The 17,950-nt window shown below is 44.9% G+C and overlaps 1 protein-coding gene across 1 annotated transcript in view; it reads left to right on the top strand.

Moving 5' to 3' along the window:
* The window catches only part of adgra2 (adhesion G protein-coupled receptor A2), a 40,346-nt gene extending 22,686 nt beyond the window's left edge, over nt 1-17,660 (top strand). The window contains exons 3-19 of the mRNA XM_035165417.2: nt 7,775-7,846; nt 8,758-8,829; nt 8,931-9,002; nt 10,231-10,394; nt 10,787-11,000; nt 11,152-11,316; nt 11,395-11,593; nt 11,706-11,855; nt 11,974-12,135; nt 12,463-12,663; nt 12,809-12,998; nt 13,691-13,899; nt 13,985-14,112; nt 14,192-14,315; nt 14,400-14,548; nt 15,256-15,345; nt 15,501-17,660. Of these exons, the coding sequence (XP_035021308.1) occupies nt 7,775-7,846; nt 8,758-8,829; nt 8,931-9,002; nt 10,231-10,394; nt 10,787-11,000; nt 11,152-11,316; nt 11,395-11,593; nt 11,706-11,855; nt 11,974-12,135; nt 12,463-12,663; nt 12,809-12,998; nt 13,691-13,899; nt 13,985-14,112; nt 14,192-14,315; nt 14,400-14,548; nt 15,256-15,345; nt 15,501-16,929 (3,790 nt within the window). The 3' untranslated portion in view covers nt 16,930-17,660. The remainder of the gene's footprint in view (nt 1-7,774; nt 7,847-8,757; nt 8,830-8,930; nt 9,003-10,230; nt 10,395-10,786; nt 11,001-11,151; nt 11,317-11,394; nt 11,594-11,705; nt 11,856-11,973; nt 12,136-12,462; nt 12,664-12,808; nt 12,999-13,690; nt 13,900-13,984; nt 14,113-14,191; nt 14,316-14,399; nt 14,549-15,255; nt 15,346-15,500) is intronic.
* Nucleotides 17,661-17,950: the final 290 nt, after the last annotated feature.

Consider the following 17,950-nt stretch of genomic DNA (forward strand, 5'->3'; position numbering starts at 1 on the left):
CACCATTGGGGCTCTGGTACTGTACTTGTGCACCTATCCGACTACCTCCACCTCTGTGCACACCCTTTCTGATGGAAGCTGACGCTGGCGGCCCCACTAACGAGCCGGGACCTTTATGAGTTGTGGACAGATCCCAGCGGCCTGTCCTGCGCTGATTTGAGGCAAGGTAATGAGAATAATGAGCAAAGAGGGCCGAGGCAGTCTGGCTCTTGTCCAGCTGGGCCCCACTGCACCATGGGACACAGGACAGGCAGACATGGCACAAGGGGCCCTCATTACCAGGTCGGCTCACCCTACAGGGAGAGAGGGAGCGGAGAGTGGAGAGGGAGAGCAGAGGGCAGCGGCGGTGATGGATGAGGGAGCAGCGGGGCGCTCGCAGTGGACAGGTCTGAAAGGCAGGAGTGAGGCTTGTGGTTAGGACTGGTTAGAGGCTCGAGGTGTTGGCAGCACGATAGACTTTGTCAACAAGAGTGTCTGAAATGACTCCTACAGTGTAAATTAAGTGACGGGAACGTTAGTTGTAAGCACATGCACGTACAGTTCGCACAGGAAATATCACACCAGATTACTAAAAAACTTCCTGTTGACTTAGAACAACTTGGTTGAAGAGCAGGAAATAAGGAGTTTCTTGTGATTTATGACTGTGGAGCAATAAGAATTAGGGGAAGTTTGCATAGAAACCTGTGACCAATAAGTCACACAGTGCAAGAGAATGTGCAGATATGTTTAGAAAAGTGTCTGCATGATGGAAAATATACACCCTATTATCACATTATGGTTACAAAACGCCTGGGCCCATGTATCACTCTTTGACTTGATAGTATCTGTTTTACAAAAGGGGAGACGGGCCACTCGCTCTCCGCCTCAGCCTCTCTGAAACCAACCTTGAAATCGCCTCTGCCATTCTGAGCAGCTGGGGTTAGGATGCAGTCCAACTTAAACAACTTCACCATCTGACACAGGGGAAGTGGAGCCGAGATGGCTAAAGATGGTATGGTGGCTGGAGAGAGAGGAAGAGGGAGGGAGGGAGGGAGGGAGGGGAAGCACACTCCTGCAGTTTGTCCTATATAAATCTGAGGTTGTTTTCCTTAGTGGGGGGATTAACATTATTTCCACACAGGCTAGGCAAATTACCTTGATGAGTGGGAACAAAGCAGAGGTGGGCAGCACTATAGCACATAAAAACAGTGGAGAATGTGCTTACATGGTAAGGAGTCCCTCTGTCTAGACCAGTGTGGGTAAGACAAGGTTCAGATTGTACCGGCCCACCACTCTGAAGACAACTAAAGGCCATCTGTGGAGGTCGCACATGCGAGTCTCATTTCTCACTCAGAAAAATGAACATTTGGGTAAGTATGTTTTCCCACACACGCCACCGAGTTCCCCCCCGCTTAGGCAACTCTCACCTAATGAGAGTGCATGACATTCAGGGGTGGAACGGGTGAGGAAGGGGTTAAGCGTGCTGGAGAGTGGAAACAGAAAAGGGGGTTGCTGCTGCTGGAGTTGATAGACTCCAGATGTGTCTTTCAGATAAACTGAAGGAACGGGGTGTGTTTGTATTGCAAGCCCAGCTCAGTCATGGCTCTGGGGGTTTATTGAAACAGCGAGCGAGCCCCCTCATAAGCCCATTACCAAATGGTGCACTTTATACGCCAGTAACTCTCGAGCACACTCGTTCGACAACATTGATATGGTTTCAATGGCGTTTTCCTCCGGAGGAACTTGAGCTTTCTCTGGACTTACTTCCCCCCACTTCCGTTTGTGTTCCTTTTCTGCTTTATTTTTGCATCTCCCCTCTCCCAGCTCACTGGGTCTCTGTTCCTCCTCCTTCTCACTCTCTATGAGCTGTAGTCCACCTACTGGCTGAAAATTCCTTCATGTACATGTCTAAATTTCCATCATTTCATAATTTGAGTGACAAGTTAACTTGGATTCCTCATACCTATGTTATTATAGGTTTTTCAGCTCAAATGACTCAGGTTATGTTGTATCATAATCATAATCAGTAGTGGACAAATTTGCACTATACAGTCTATTCTCTACAACTTCTAACCCTGAGAAACTTACATGATCATAATTCTGATAAACAACTGTTATAATCCACTTTATGTTGCATTAAAACCATGAACTGAGATTGATGTTTATGACTGTGCATGCTGGTAGATGAAAATCCAGAGTGGGCATCGCCCCCTTCTTTCAGCTGCTCCAAAACTCAGGACTAAAGTCAATAAAAGTCCGTGGTTCCAGAGTTTTCCTTGGCAGGATGATCCGCAGCTCCTCTTGCTGCACACTATAGAAACATATAATCAACTGAGGGAATTTTACCCTTCAAATAAAAATCTATATTGCCATTTTTGTACATCCCACTAACGGCTGTGCAATTGGATCCACAGTTTATGTTAGTCATGAGCAGTAAACCACAGTACGGTGTAGGATCAATGATTGTCCAGGTCCGAAGGAAATATCTTATCCCTCTTTAGCCAACACCTCCATTACAGGCCTGAAAATAATGTCCCGCAAATAAAAGGGTAGTGTTCTTTAACCCTTTTGGTTACAGACATGATTACAGATGGTCTCATTTGAAAGTTAATTTTATAACCAAAGCCCAGAACGACTATAAGAAAGATACAGAGGCACAAACATGGGAGAAATGGCTGTGTGAAAAATACTTTGGGGTCTAAAACAATTCTGTGTGAACAGCTTTGGCAGTGATGAAGGTGATACTAAATGTTTTGTACTGACACTTTGAGCTTTCAAACAATGTTTAATTTGTCAAGGTTGTGTGCAGACTGAGTCCAGTACAAACCGAAACACACCAAAAGTATCACCACCAAGGCCGTAGCATCCCACAGACGCATTTTAAAATGTTAAGTATGTGTCCAGTGGTTTAATCTTTGTGACAGCGGTTTCATGAATATAATACTTAATGTCTATTTATGCTCCTATAGCTTCATCAAAGCAGTTGGTTTCCTGACGAAGGCAGACAAACGTTGATTAGGTATATCCAATCTGAGAGGAACCAGGGAAAAAAGTAAAGAAAATAATCTGGGGAAGGGGCAGCAAAGCAGGAAATTAGTAGAAAAACAAGAGCTCGGCAGATCCTGGTTTCCTGTTTTGGGGGGAAGGCAGGAGTACGTTTGGGGCCTGTGTTACAGAGCCCCCATTGTGAGCAAGTGTGTTGAGGAGTAGGGAGGTGGGGTCTGCGGGGCCGTACACAGGGACAATTTTGCTCAGTACTGAATCCCACCTGCCCCTCCCTGAAGAGGAAAGCTAGCTAGTAAAGAAAAGGAGAAAAAGGAAACTGTAAAAATAAACGAGCAAGAGCCTTTACGAGAGACGCCAACCAGACAGGAAATGACACGCGGCACAAAAATGGTCTCCACTGACCTCTGCCAGGAGCCAAGGTGCTAGTTAACCCCCCCATTGTTTTTTCCATCACAACTTTAATCAGGGACTTATTTATTTGTTCTATCTTCAGGCAGCTGCTTATATTGGTCTGCAGTAAAAGATATGTGCAATTAAATTATAGAAATTGGCCTTGTAATACCACGTCAGTCAATAAAAATAAGAAAAAATCAGGGACGGGAAATTCTTGATTGCTGTCTGGTGATAATGAGTGGCCATTCCCTGGTTTCAGTCATTTTCCCAGCTCCCTCCGGGGCCCAAACAATGTCAGTGGAGCACTCCAGTCCCTGCCGCTGTGCTCCTGATAATGGAGCACTCCACGTCTGGAGCGCTTTACAGAACATGTCTTCATTATTACCCTCTCGGTGCCCTACAAGCACGTCGCTCCTCTCCAGCCTGCATGGGGCCCAGGTGCTCATCCCTTATACCCACAGAGAAATGACTCTTCAGAATGGCGGAGGACTAGCCCCATTGATCAGGAGCAGTTGGTGAACAAGAAAAAAGACATTCTTAATGGCAGCGGCTGGTGTTAGGCCCAGTGGTAGCAGACAATGGCCCCCTTTGGGCCGCGAGCGAGCTTGAGTCTGTCTTAACCCAATCACACAGGCCACATGTGGTGAAGGGGATAAAGCAACGCACTCCCAAGGTTACAAAGCATAACTCAAAGAGGAAAGCCATATTCATAATAACACCGTGTCACCACCAATCATGTAGCTTTTCTTGAAGAACTACATGCCACCACTGTGTAAGATAATGACAACAATTAATAGCTACAAGTTGCAGCTTCTAACATTTTCAACAATGATATTTTCTGAGCGAGCGCGAGGCTTTGAAGTATTTATTATCTCTACTATTATCCTCTTGCCTGGTGACAGCTGTTGTCATCAGTGTCAAGGCCACTGAGCTGTGAAGCTGTGCTCCAGAGGCCACGCAGACAAGTCATCGCCTGAGTATGAGGCCCGCCGCCGAGCTGCAGTCTGCCTCGTACTGTATCTCTGAGATAAAGTTGGAAATAAATCTGGAAGTGTGGACAAGTGGCGAGGGGCTGCAGCTGAGATTAAGCCTGGATTATGTTGGTGAATGAGAGCTGACGTTTGGGCTGCAGCAGGGCTCAGCACTTGGCCGGGGCTTCAAATGCTGTCGACTCTGGTGAGCTCCTTCAAATTCCCCAGCTTGGTGATAAGAGAGTGTATCAGAGGTAGTGACCTGTTGACACACTCAGCACTGTGCCCTTTCCAGGCGGGTATGAATACGCAGCTGTTTGACGTGTATTGTTAGTTGAAGATCGGTTTTATGGTTCAATTGCTAAAAAGCTCAGTGTCATAGAGTTTGAGTCACTCATGAACTCTGTGTTGCCAATGTCACAATGTGGTTCTCAGGGCGTCAACACCGACATAAATCCTCTGTCCCTTTGGGTCTGATGGTGCAGCTTCATGCATGACTCAGTTATTAGAGTAAACCTCCAAAAGTATAACTCAATGGAATGTCCTTTGAATACAGCGAGATCTACGTGTGTGTGTGTGTGCGTGTGTACTTATGTTTGTTTGATTTAGATGTTGTCTCTATGGTACATTGTGTCTTTTCCAACTATTGTACTGATTAGAAAAGATATAAAGTCAGTTTTCTATTTTAGGTAATGTTTTATCATAGTGTTTTGCAGTTAATAATGCTTTGATGTTTTGTACTGCTTTATTTGGTAATTTTATTGAGATTGAGATCACTGATCAGCCAAAGACATAAATTAACATTAATAAAATCATGAACAATCTATTTCAAAAGGCTTTAAGTTATGTAAATATACTCCTTTTATTTATTATTTACATAGTTAACATTATACTTATTTTATTATATGTATAGTTATATTATTATCATTATTCACTATTATACCAAACTTGAGGAACATTTGTTACTTTCTTGTCCTGAAAATATATTTAAAGAGCTTGAGATCAGCCGATGGGTTGAAACCTTTTAGTTTTAGTTTTCTTTTTAATTCATGAAATTCATATGTAGAAGTACCAGAAGGAGCTTTTCCCTAAATGCAATATTTTCATACATGTGGGGTATTTAGAGTTAGTCAGTCTTAAAATCTGTTTCCAGGGCCACGCTTAACTTAACTGTATGAAGTAATTGCAACACAAGAAGCACATTTAATCATTACTTTCAGAAGAATGCAGGTTTTGGTGCAGATACACGTGGAGATCAGTGCTACACGGCAAACGCAAGCTTGAATATGTGTGTGAGTGGGAGAGAGGAAACAGTGGGCAGTGCCTCGTCTTTCATTGCTGCACTAATGAGCCCCGGGACACACAGACTGGAAACAGCAGTATTGTTCTCCCCCCCTCCCGCCCCGGTCAACAACTATACAGCTACTGTCACACAGGAACCTAGGAATATCCACAGCTGAACACACTTTCAGGGCTCTGGTTCCTCGTCAAACACACACACACACACATATATACTATACTTGTATATCCTGTATAATCATTGTTATTTATTTATCTATCTTCATAATGATACAGGGGGAAACGTTTCTACCTTTTTGTAAAAGCTGTGAAGTAATTCTGTCCGACAAACTGGCAACGCACTCAATCAGCCGGGCTGAGCCGTCCAGGGCTGTCTGCTTTGAGACAAACACAACAGACCTCAGCCTTTTGGGCCGAGGACAGGGAGATTTTGCTCCATCATTATAACCTGTCTCCTGTCTATAATCCACATATGAGCGATGGCTTGGCGAAAGCTTGGACCAACAGCAAAACCCCTGATCTCTGACTCTATCCCAGCGGAACCGCACTGTCTAATTTTTTTACTGGAAGCCATTTTCTAAAACAATTTCACTGCCCTAGTTTGATCAAAATAACTCATCTCTTGGAAAGAGGACGAGAGAATGGTTAAGAGACGCCTGAAGCTGTGTACAGGGTGTGAGGCAGTGTGGTCGAGAGCGGCGATGACAGATAATCTCTGTGGAAAAAAAAAAAAAGGACCAGAAAGTCCCCTGAGGTCTTGCCTACCACAGCATCTCGGTAAGAAGCGAAATAGACAAAAATGCAGCTGCAGCGCTCCTGCAGCGAAATCCTCTTCTGCTGCCGGTCCAATGGGAGCAGGCATTTTTCAAGTTGTAGAAACATGGATGACAGTTAAGCCCGCGGTGACCCTGTCCTGTCTATAACCATCCGTCTCCTGACCTGCTTTAACCTCACTATTCCCACCTGGCCAATAACAAAAAACTTCTAGGATTCAAAATCGAATGTAGGTTACTGATGGAGAGGGTGTATGTGGCTGAATGGTTTAACACATGGGTGCAGAATGGAAACACAGGGGAAAAAAGTGCTGCAGAAGATATGATAGTTTGAAATCAGATCTTCAAAGGCGGTTCAAGAAACTCACATTTACGGTTCGCAATGGCCAAGTTTATCGCGGAGAGAGTCATTGTGAAAGAAGTGGGGGGACGACAGAAGGCCTGGCAGGAGTTAGAAGATTAATACCAGCCTCATGCTCGTCCATAAAATATAAAGTTACAGTTAGCAGCCAGTTAGCTTAGCTTAACGAAACAGGGGGAAACAGCTAGCCTGGCTCTGTAATAATAATAATCTACCAGCATCTCTACTGCACAAACACTCAATAGAGCAAATCTGCATATTTCCCAACATATCTATATCTGTCTGTCTGTCTGTCTGTCTGTATGTGGCTCACATAAGGTAAATGGTCTGTATTTATAAAGCGCTTGTTGACCACTCAAATTGCTTTACCATATAGTTTTGCCTTTCACCCATTCACACACACATGTATACAGTGCATCTATGTGCAGCACTTTCTCCATCACTCATACACTGCCCAAGGACACTTCAGCATGCAGCTGCCACATATCTAGACAACTGTTCATTTTATCGGCTTCACACTCGCCATGTATATTGTTAAGGACCCAAGGAAATGTATTTGGAGCGACTTGGACACACGATACATTCAATATTAATAAACCTTGAATAAAGAGGTGACCAGGGCTCTGTAACAGCAGAGGCTGGGACTCATCAACGTCAGAGACATTGTGGATCACAACTGATTCTCCAGTTCAGGGTTCTGCGTACTTATCCGAGCTTTACCGAACTTTGAATTTACAGTTGAACAGCTCTTTGTGCAGAAGCGGTGGTGCGGCTTCAGAGTCACGCAGTCTGTCTTCACTCACCGCGGCTCAATTACTGCAGGTCACTGTTACAGTTTCAGTGAGAAAGCTGCAACCAGCGTCACCACAGGCCAAGCAAACAGCCCATTCCAAACACACATGTTTACAATGGGCACTGCACCTAATTGAAGATGTATCTACATCATCCCTGCACGCATTCTCTCATTGACCTGAAATGTTCTCTCTCCCCAGGGACCTCAAGCACAACTTAATCAGCACCATCACGCCTGGAGCCTTCCAGGGCCTGTCCGAGCTTCGGAAACTGTAAGTACACATTAACATGATTCACATTCCATTTGGTTTCAGAGCAGCAAACGTAGAAATCATGCACACAGGCAGATGATAGCTGTAGTTTTTCTTTTTTGATTTTTCACCAAATTTACAGTAGTTGTTAAAAGAGACAAACATGCACTGTTTTTGCAACTCATGGCAGATGTCATATGTTGCATCGAGCTCCTGATGTTAGCGTGACCATAAAGGCCTTCTTCACTTAAGTGTTCCTGCTGATTCTTGCGGGGGCTGTGCACTGTCATCTCTGGTGCCGCACCAATGCGTAAACCTCAGGCCCACGCCGCGGCTCGCCGTTCACCCTTTTGTGTTTTTCGGACTCCGAGGTCTGGTTGCGGCGTGGGTCGGAGCTGGTTGCCTGTGCTGCACCGCGTGACTTCCCCTCCCTCCTCCCCCTACTTGTGTTTTCCCTGCAAAGTCTGGGGTTTCTCAAAACAAACAGGGGGAGATAAACACATGCTCTGGACAGCTCTCTGCTGGGTAGTGTCAGAGGGGAAGCAGAGCAGATCCCTCTCTGGCTGTGGCTATACATCACACTCAGGGACGGACGGCAGATCAGGGGCCCTGCTTTTACCCCGATGGTGATAAACTTTTACTGGGGTCCCATGGAGTTGTGATAAGGGAAAGTGGCGGAGACTGTTGGCATAATTCTTCAACTTATTCTAACTTTCTAATAAAAGAGAAGACTGCAGTGTGAAGGCACTGGAATTAAAGAAAACCCTTTATCGTTAACCTTTTCACTATATTAGACTGAGACGGAGGTCTTCAGTTTGAACATGGGCAGTGAAAGAGCCAAGATATCACAATCTGTGTTGCTGATTGGCTGAGACAGATCCTCTTAATTTGAAAATAACCAATACATTCCTTTTGTCTCCTCACACTTTTAGCGACCTATCCAACAACCGCATTGGCTGCCTGACTGCCGACATGTTCCAGGGACTGACCAACCTCACCAAACTGTAAGAGAAAGACGAGCAGATATTTTAAAGATAGAGGATGTTTTATGTTAAGGTTGAAGCTGTTCCGTTAACTGGCTTGTATCTAATTTGCGTTCTGCCAGGAACCTCTCTGGCAACATCATATCCACCATGGACCCAGGAGTGTTTCAGGAACTGCCGTCCCTCAAGCTAGTGTGAGTATCACAGACGCCACACTCTCATTGCATGCCTTTCCATATCTGGATGAAACAATAAATATTATAGATGAAGATAACATTTATTTCTGGGAATATTTATTTTGTCAAGGGTTTGCTAAGTGTTTTACAATCCCTTCAAACCAATGTGGAAAATTTCAAATAAGCAACAACTTGAATTTATGTGTACGATTTATTTTAAGATGAAAAACATATTTCAGCTCAGGCTATCTTTAACCAGAAGATACAAACATTTTAAGTCAAAATAATAAATCTGTAATATATAAGTGATAAAGGCTGTTGTCAGGGTGGCTGTTATTGTCTGTTGATGTGTCACGTAGCAAATATGCATCCCTTTTTTTGGTAATGCACAGAGGTGGCACATACTTTACCTTAATAGAAATAAAGAAACTTGTGTTGAAAATGACTCAAGTAAAAGTATAAGTACTGATTCAACCTCTTCACTCAAAAAAAAAGTATACAAATAAAGGTTTTGAAATGTACTCAAAGTAAGAAGAGGTACTCGCCACATTAATAGAGTTCAATGACTATTTAACTTAAACCACTCTTACATTAAATTAAATATGCTTTAATATACAAAAAATTCAGGTTTGTGAACATGAAAAATCATTCAGGAGGAAATGTGCAACAATGTATGAAATAAAGTATTCTCATTTTAAATATGGCCAGAGATTGAGAATGTGCTGTTACTCTTCTGCATCATTGACGTTGTTGATGTTATCAGTGATATTGGTTGATTCTTCACTTTCTTTCATGTTGTTACTCCTCGTCACAGACACGTGCGTCTCTTTTGCCTTGATACGTCTTTTTCGTTGTGTTACGTGTGTTTTGCCTAATATGCTCTGATAGATATATATGGAATCATCTTTTTTGTGTTACTGTCCCTTCTGTCTATGTTGACATCTGTCTTGTTGTTGTGAAGATGGAACTTGATGCAAAAACAAAAAAAATCCCCTCAAATGCATTTAAACCAAAGTAACAGGTCTGTTTTGGAAATGAGTAGAAAGTGCAGATATTTGTCTTAAAAGTGAAGAGTTCTCAGAAAAATTTACCTTCAGGTAAAGTACAGATACCTGAAAAATCTACTTAAGTACAGTAACAAAGTATTTGTAGTTCTTAACTCCCCACCTCCACATGTGTGTGCCATATGTACATTAGATGCTATAGTAAGCAGCTGGATAACACTGTATTTGACCTCTCTCTGCAGAAACTTCAACTCAGACCACCTGTCGTGTGACTGCGGGTTGCGTTGGGTCCCGGGCTTCTTTCGCAGCAGTTCTGCCAGGTTGGGGGACGAAACGCTGTGCGCCTACCCCAGGAGCCTAAAGGGAAAGCCCCTGCGTGGACTGAGGGAGAGTCAGCTGAGCTGTGGTGAGAGCCTGGCTGAGAATGAGGCATATGAATGAGGCAGTTCACCGCATTGTTTCAGAAAACATTAGCTTGCGAACGACAATGACAATGCAATCATAACAGCGCTCAAGATCATCCCAGTAATTTGAAGAATTAGTGGACGAAAAGGGTTGAAAGGAGATCCATCCCAGTCACTCAGCGGGGACATATTTCTAAAAGCATAAGTGAGCTGTGTTGACAACTAATCCTGTGGGTTGCATTTATGAATTGCTGCAGTCTGCATCCAATCTGTGGCAGACTCCTAATAACTTCTGTGGAAACTTTTAGCTGAGGATGGGTAATGAGAGAGCAGAAATAATTCAGTGCGATGTGTAACGGCCGCGTCTGTGTCTTTTCCCACCGGTGGTGCTCAGACGGTCCGCTGGAGCTGCACACCCTGTCGCTGCTGCCGTCCCAGCGTCAGGTGGTCTTCAAAGGGGATCGGCTGCCCTTCCACTGCACAGCCGCCTTGGTGGACAAGATCACCACTCTGCACTGGCGTCAAAACGGTCAGCTGGTGACCTCTAACCCAGAAATGGGTGTCCAGCTGGAGGACAGTGTGCTGCACGACTGCACCTTCATCACCAGGTGTGTTAACTTGAGAGACACAGGCTGTTCTGAGTGCTCTGTGTTGCCCTCGTGTCCCCCGATGATGCTGTTTTTCAATCAAAATTCCATACCAGAATATACTATTTAGGAGAAAAAGGTGTTATAATGAGTTGTCTATATCTTTATCCAGTGAGCTGATTCTATTCAACGTACATGTGGAGGCCAGTGGAGAGTGGGAGTGTGTGGTTTCCACTGGGCGCGGTAATACGTCTCTCAGTGTTGAAATAGTGGTGCTGGAGAACAGTGCCTCCTTCTGTCCAGAGGATAAAGTTGTCAACAACCGTGGGGAGTTCAGGTTGGTTACAGTTACATTATTTATTATTACATACCGAAGGATTCAGTGTTCTCATTATTCTTTGGTTTTAATCCCCAGGTGGCCAAGAACCCTGGCAGGCATCACCTCCCAACAATACTGCCTACAGCTGCGTTACCCTTCCCTGTCTGTGGAGGGGGGTATTGAGCAGAAAAAGGCCTCTCGGTACTGTGATCGTTCTGGAAAGTGGCAGGACGGGGACTACTCCAACTGTCATTACACCAACGGGATCACCCGTGTCCTGCATACCTTCATTTTGGTCAGTGCTGCTGTCAGTGCACGGTTTACTTTGTCAAGTCCGTGCTTCATGTTCAGTCAACACAATGAAGATTCTGTTTGATGACATCAGACCTTTATGTCTTGTTCTACAGAAGCCAATCAATGCGTCCAACGCCGTCACTGTTGCACATCAGGTGCGCACGTACACCCTGGAGGCTGCAGGCTTCACTGACTCAGTAGATGTGTTGTACGTGGCACAAATGATGGAGAAGTTCATGGAATTTGTCCGACCTCTGCGGGAGGTGAGACAGATTTAAGTTCACAAATTTAAATTGGCTATGTAAAGATATGTGTGTCATGTTTTCTACTGACGTAACAGTCCTTTAAGCTTAATCATCTGTGTGTGTGTGTTTGCTGCAGTTGTCAGAGGTGCTGGTTGAGATGGGCAGTAACCTGATGCAGGTGGACGACCAGATCCTCGCTCTCGCTCAGAGAGAGAAGAGAGCCTGCAGCTCCATCGTCTACTCTCTGGAGACACTGGCCTGGCCTCAGCTACACAGTCATGCTCAGGACTTCTCCATGGTACCCAATCAACCTGATGTTCATCTCACCATGAGCATTATTAACAGTGCATGCAAAACTTCTAGAGAATTACCCTGAATATATTTATAGTTTGTCATGGCAATCGCACGTGCATAAATCTGCAACCAAGGCATTAATGTGAATATTTTTCGTTCTATTGATTGATCTCATGATTTAACCTATGTAGCACAATTAAACAACAATTTAAAAGCAAAATGTTAAATCTATCAATAACATTTTAGACACCTTATCTGGATGACTGAAATTATCTACTGATAATATATGTAAATAGTCCATAGCATTAATATTTGTTTTGTATATGTACAGGTGTCCAGGAACATTGTGATGGAGGCCCACCTAATCCGACCGGCCCACTTCACTGGTATAACCTGCACTGCGTACCAGCGCCGTGAGGTCTCAGTGGGCAGCCTGGGATTAGACATGGCAGAGTCCAGCCATGAACAGCAGCTTCGGTTCCGCTGCAGCACTGGCTCCCATAACACCTCCCTCAACAATTTTCTACTAAAGGTGAGGCATGAGCACCCCCTCTTGCATCCGCTTGTTGTTGTCATTAGTGTGTCGTTAGTGACCTATTGTTCCTGCATTTCCCATGAACAAGGTTCAATGGTGGATTTCAACTTTAAATACATGATTTCCATGTCTTCTTCCCCAGAATTCAGTGGCCCTGGCGTCTGTGACTCTTCCAGCGACTCTGTTTCCTCCTGATACTACTGCCGACTGTAAACTGCAGTTTGTAGCCTTCAGAACCGGCAGCTTCTTTCCTCTGTCTGGAAACTCGAGTAACACTGGGGATCACAACCGCAGACGAAGTGTCAACACTCCCGTCGTCTTTGTAGGCCTAGGTAAGGAATCTTCCCAAAGCTTAAAATACACATATATATAAAATTTCATAAGAGATTGCTAGTATTGCTAAATGTTGGTGTGATCCTTATATCTCTATAATGTCAACAAATTTTATGTCTTTGGGGTAAAGCTAATATCAGTGATTTTGTCACCAGGATGCCAGGATTGACACTATTACATTTTCAAAGCAACAGAAGGAGCAAACAACGTGTTTCGCATCTCGCTTCATCAGATTTGTTCTTCTATAATGAGATACACATTACATAGTCTGACTCAGGAGCAGATCCAGGAGTGGGGACATTTTATTTATAGAGCGCTTTTCATCATACTCAAAGACTAATTTATTGTAAAAGAAGCAGAGAGGCACTTTTTCTATACGAACAGAAGTGCCTGTTACATTTTCGCAGATTTTCTTCTGGTAATCTACAACATAAATTAATTATAAAACTCACATTGTAAAATCTTGATGGAATTTACTAAATCCATAAATCTAACAACTCTTTGTGCACTCACTTTTCCTTGACAAGTGTTAATTTAGCTATTCTCACCTGAAGAGCACAGTGCATCCATGTCTGTGGGGGTAGATGTGGCATCCCAAACCGATTTACTTGCTAATATTAAGGTAGCCATTAACACAACTTGGTCATCAGTGCAGTTTTGTATTAACGATTTCAATCCTTTTCTGTGACAGAGGGCTGCAGCGTGTGGAACCACTCAGAGCCTATCTGGGTGTCACTGCGCCACTTGTCCCCTGGTTCTGATGCTGTGGCAGCCCAGTGGAGCCTGAAGGGACAGGAGAGGCAGGGAGCCTGGAGCCAGGAGGGCTGTCAGCTGGTCCACAGTGACAGCAGCACCTCCACCATGCGCTGCTCTCTGCTCAGCAACTATGCTGTGCTGCAGGTAGGACACCAAGTTTTTTTAAAATTATATTTCACCAATGAATGAGACTTTCATTGGCTGAATGGGATTTTTTTTCTTTCTCTAGGAGGTGCCAGACATCCCCAGATCCACACCCACGTCTGTAGCCGTGCTCCACCCTGTGGTGTACGCCTGCACTGCAGTGCTGCTCCTCTGCCTCTTCACCATCATCATCACACACATACTACATCACAGGTATGTGCATTCAGAGACTTCTCACCGCTGTTTGCTATTGCTTTTTATCTTCTGATCATTTTACTCTGTGTCCCTACAGCACTATTCACATATCGAGAAAGAGCTGGCACACATTACTGAACACCTGCTTCCACATCGCCATGACAACAGCCATCTACGCAGGAGGCATAAGCTTGACCAGCTACCCAGTGGTCTGTCAAGCAGTAAGTTCTGAGTTTACACAGACTCATAATATTTCAATAGTGGGGTGTAAACTTGATGTCTGATCTGACTGAAATATGTGACAGGTGGGCATTGCACTGCATTACTCGTCGCTGTCGACCCTGCTGTGGATCGGAGTCAGCGCCAGGGTCATCTACAAAGAGACGGTGTGGAGATTGCCGCGGCAACTGGAGGGAGAGTCTCCTGTTCCACCTACTCAGCGACCAATGCTCAGGTCAGGGCGCGAGCGAGCCGCAGCACACCTTCATCCACTTCCTGTACCATGAGATTATTGTTCGCTGTCAATATGGTTTATGCTTTAGACAGATGCGGGAGTTCTTGTGCATGGCCACCCAAACTCAAAGGCGACCATTGTGCCGCAACAACTAAAGTCCCTCTGTTTTTAAGGAAAATTTGGAGGGACATGAGAGAATATTGCTGTAAGGCACAGAAAAGTCCTAAGACTAGAGGGGAGGAATGTTTGAAACCAACACAACAGAAACCGAAGGGGTCACCATAAATCTAAGCACGGCCATTCAGGGGGGTGCACTGTCTTTCTAAATATTCCCTTCTATTTTTCACCCTCACCCCCACCCAGCCCTGTGATCATATACTGTGCCGCTGACCTCATCGGACCTCCAGCCACCTCTTTGTTGCCCACTCGGCCACATGGGATGAGAGTGAAATAAATCACAGCTTTCCCGGGCCTGTACTGACCCTTGTAACTCTCTGCCCACTAAAAGGGTGAAGGATCACACAGCTCGGTTCAGATTATAGGCAGTCAGAGACATAACAACACTGAAAGGAAAATGACAGAGACATGCACACTTTAAAATCACTGTGGTCGAAAAGCATCCTGTGGCACAAACAAGAACTGCTCTTTTTTTTCTGAAACTGCAGCTGGGAATGTGTGTTTGAAATGTTTTCCCTCTGTTATTCAAGGTTCTATTTGATAGCTGGGGGAGTTCCTCTTATCATTTGTGGGATCACTGCAGCTGTCAATGTCAACAACTATGGAGACAACAGCCCTTAGTGAGTACTTCTGTCTTCTTCCTTGAGCCATTTGTCTCATGAGCCTGTGTTGTGTTGTTAGGTGCTGAAGTGAATAATTCTCTTGGACATGTTTGATACACAGAGATGTCCTTGTTTTGCTTTGACCCTCCTGACATCTTCTCTGGCTCTTGCAGCTGCTGGCTGGTGTGGCGCCCCAGTCTAGGGTCTTTCTTTGTCCCTGCTGGCCTGGTGGTGTTGGTGACCTGGATCTATTTCCTGTTCACTGTGTTTCGCCTGAGGCACCGTGTGGCCAAAGAATGCACAGGAACCACCCTGTCCTCTCCTGTGACCGAGAGCCAGCCCGCGCTGGCTGGAAGCACCAGCCTGCTCTCCACAGACTCAGTGGTGGGACCCATAAACACTGCTGTGGCTCCAGAGGACCAGTACTCACTGAAGACACAGTTCTTAGTGCTGGTGGCCACTCACTTTCTGTTTGTGGCTCTGTGGTGTTGTGGGGCCATGGCTATGTGGCTGACAGAGCACACTAGTTTGTTGTTCAGCTGTCTCTATGGGATGGCTGCCACCATCTTGGGGCTGTTTCTGGTGGTGCACCACTGCTTCAGACGAATGGATGTGCAGGCCTCGTGGCTGGCATGTTGCCCAGGCTACCGCCGTTCTCATCCTATGTCGACTTACACACACACCTGCACTACCGGGAGTGGAGTGCAGACTTCTGAGCAGGGATCCCAACTTTTCATCAACTGCCATCCACCCGCTGACTCTCATAACTCCTCATCAGCTAGGTCGTCATCCACGCCAAGTGGGATCAGCAGCGTGGGCCCCGGGCCCTGCAAGCTCACCAACTTGTTACAGGTGGCACAAGAGAGTCCAAACAATCAATCAGTTACACGCACCCCTGCAAGCAACAACACTAGCACAAGTACCGACAACACCACCAAGCCAACAAACAATACTCTGCCCTCCAATAACTCTGCAGCCCCAGTGCATCCCCAGAGAAGGAAAGTAAGTAGCAGAACTAAACAAGGGAGCAGTCAGTATCACCATCGGAGTGAGGGGAGAGGTCACTATCGTCTCAAAGCTCTAAGGACCGCTGCAGGTGGGGGCAGCCTTGGCGCTTTGGGGCCCACAGGTTTAGAGCACCTCAGCTCCTCTCATGGGGTTAACAAACAGGCCACGAGTGAGAACGGCAGCATTCACCACAGCCTCTCAGAGAACCAGGCCAGCCCACTGACAAATGGGAAGCGGGTGGGGGAGACACTGGCCACAAGCCCCTCAGAGGGAAGCGACGGCGGCAGCAGTGGGAGCCGCAAGCCCTTCCCCCTCCTGCCTTCCATGGCCAGCAGAGTGGCCATGCAAGGTGCTCAGAGACGATGCGCCAGCAGAGACAATTTGAAACTGGCAGCTGCTGCAGAGCGGGAGACGAAGCGCTGTTCGTACCCCTTGAACAGTGCCACGACCACTGTGCCAGGGGCCGCTGCCCCAAATGGCACCCTAAAAAACTCTGGAGTGCTGGAGCTGGAGCAGGATATGAGTGGCACTGACCAGTCGCAGAGCTCTGTTGGAATGAAGAGCAGCTTGTGGAAAAGTGAAACCACAGTGTAACCTATACTTACATGTGAACTTCTATGCATGACCTTAAAGAACTCTTAAATGATCAGGTTATGTTTTAATGGTCTCTTGATTATAATAATTATATAATTTAAGATATAAAATCATGAAGGCATCCAGGACCCTAAACTGGTACTTTTGCCGCTGTAGCATTGTAAGAATTTTCTGTGAAATGGGAAAAAAATAATGAGACTGTGTTTTTTATTGTCGTTTTCCAACATAAGATACTCATATTTTATCCATTTCACACAAAAAGATTTACACAATATCTCTGAAATTGGCATATGATGTTGATTTTGGACATCTAATGAAAGCTTTACATTTTTAGTTGTGATTTTTCTATGCATATCAACTATAGCATGAAATGGACAGCAAGATGTTCTGTTTCCAAAGTACAGCTATATGCATTTAATCTGTGGACAGTCCTTCACCCTTATGTTTGCTTCAAGTAACAGCGTGTCCTCATGTATGCACTTGTATGTTCATTGCGTGTGTGTGTGTGTGTGTGTGTGTGTGTGTGTGTGTGTGTGTGTGTGTGTGTGTGTGCATACATACAGTGGAATAACTGTATGAATGTGTCTGTACAGAATCTTTGTGTGAATTAAAAAAAGCTATGTGAGACTTTTGAATATGTGATGAAAATGTTTCATTTTTATTTTCTATGTACTCCCATCAGCACTGACAGAGCTCCCCTCCCTATCTAATAAATTCAGACAGATTAAAAACCAGGTCTTCTCTCTCATACCCAGTCAACAGAAGTCTGTTTCTTGTGTAACGTATCAATGACTGCCCCCTCCTGGATGGCAATGAAACTTTTAAGTCACTGTCATGGTTTAGAAATGTGTTAGATTTGTGAGTGTGTCAAATCTTGTTTTTGGTTTTGCAATGACAGACTTATACAACCAATGCTGACTTGACAGGGAACCTTCTCACTATGATTTTAGAGGTGTAAGTATTCAAACTTTCTAAAAGGATTATCCTCAAAATACCAGTTATTTTTAAATAGGCCTGAACA

This window comes from Hippoglossus stenolepis, chromosome 9 (assembly GCF_022539355.2).
Source record: "Hippoglossus stenolepis isolate QCI-W04-F060 chromosome 9, HSTE1.2, whole genome shotgun sequence".
Taxonomy (NCBI): Eukaryota; Metazoa; Chordata; class Actinopteri; order Pleuronectiformes; family Pleuronectidae; genus Hippoglossus; species Hippoglossus stenolepis.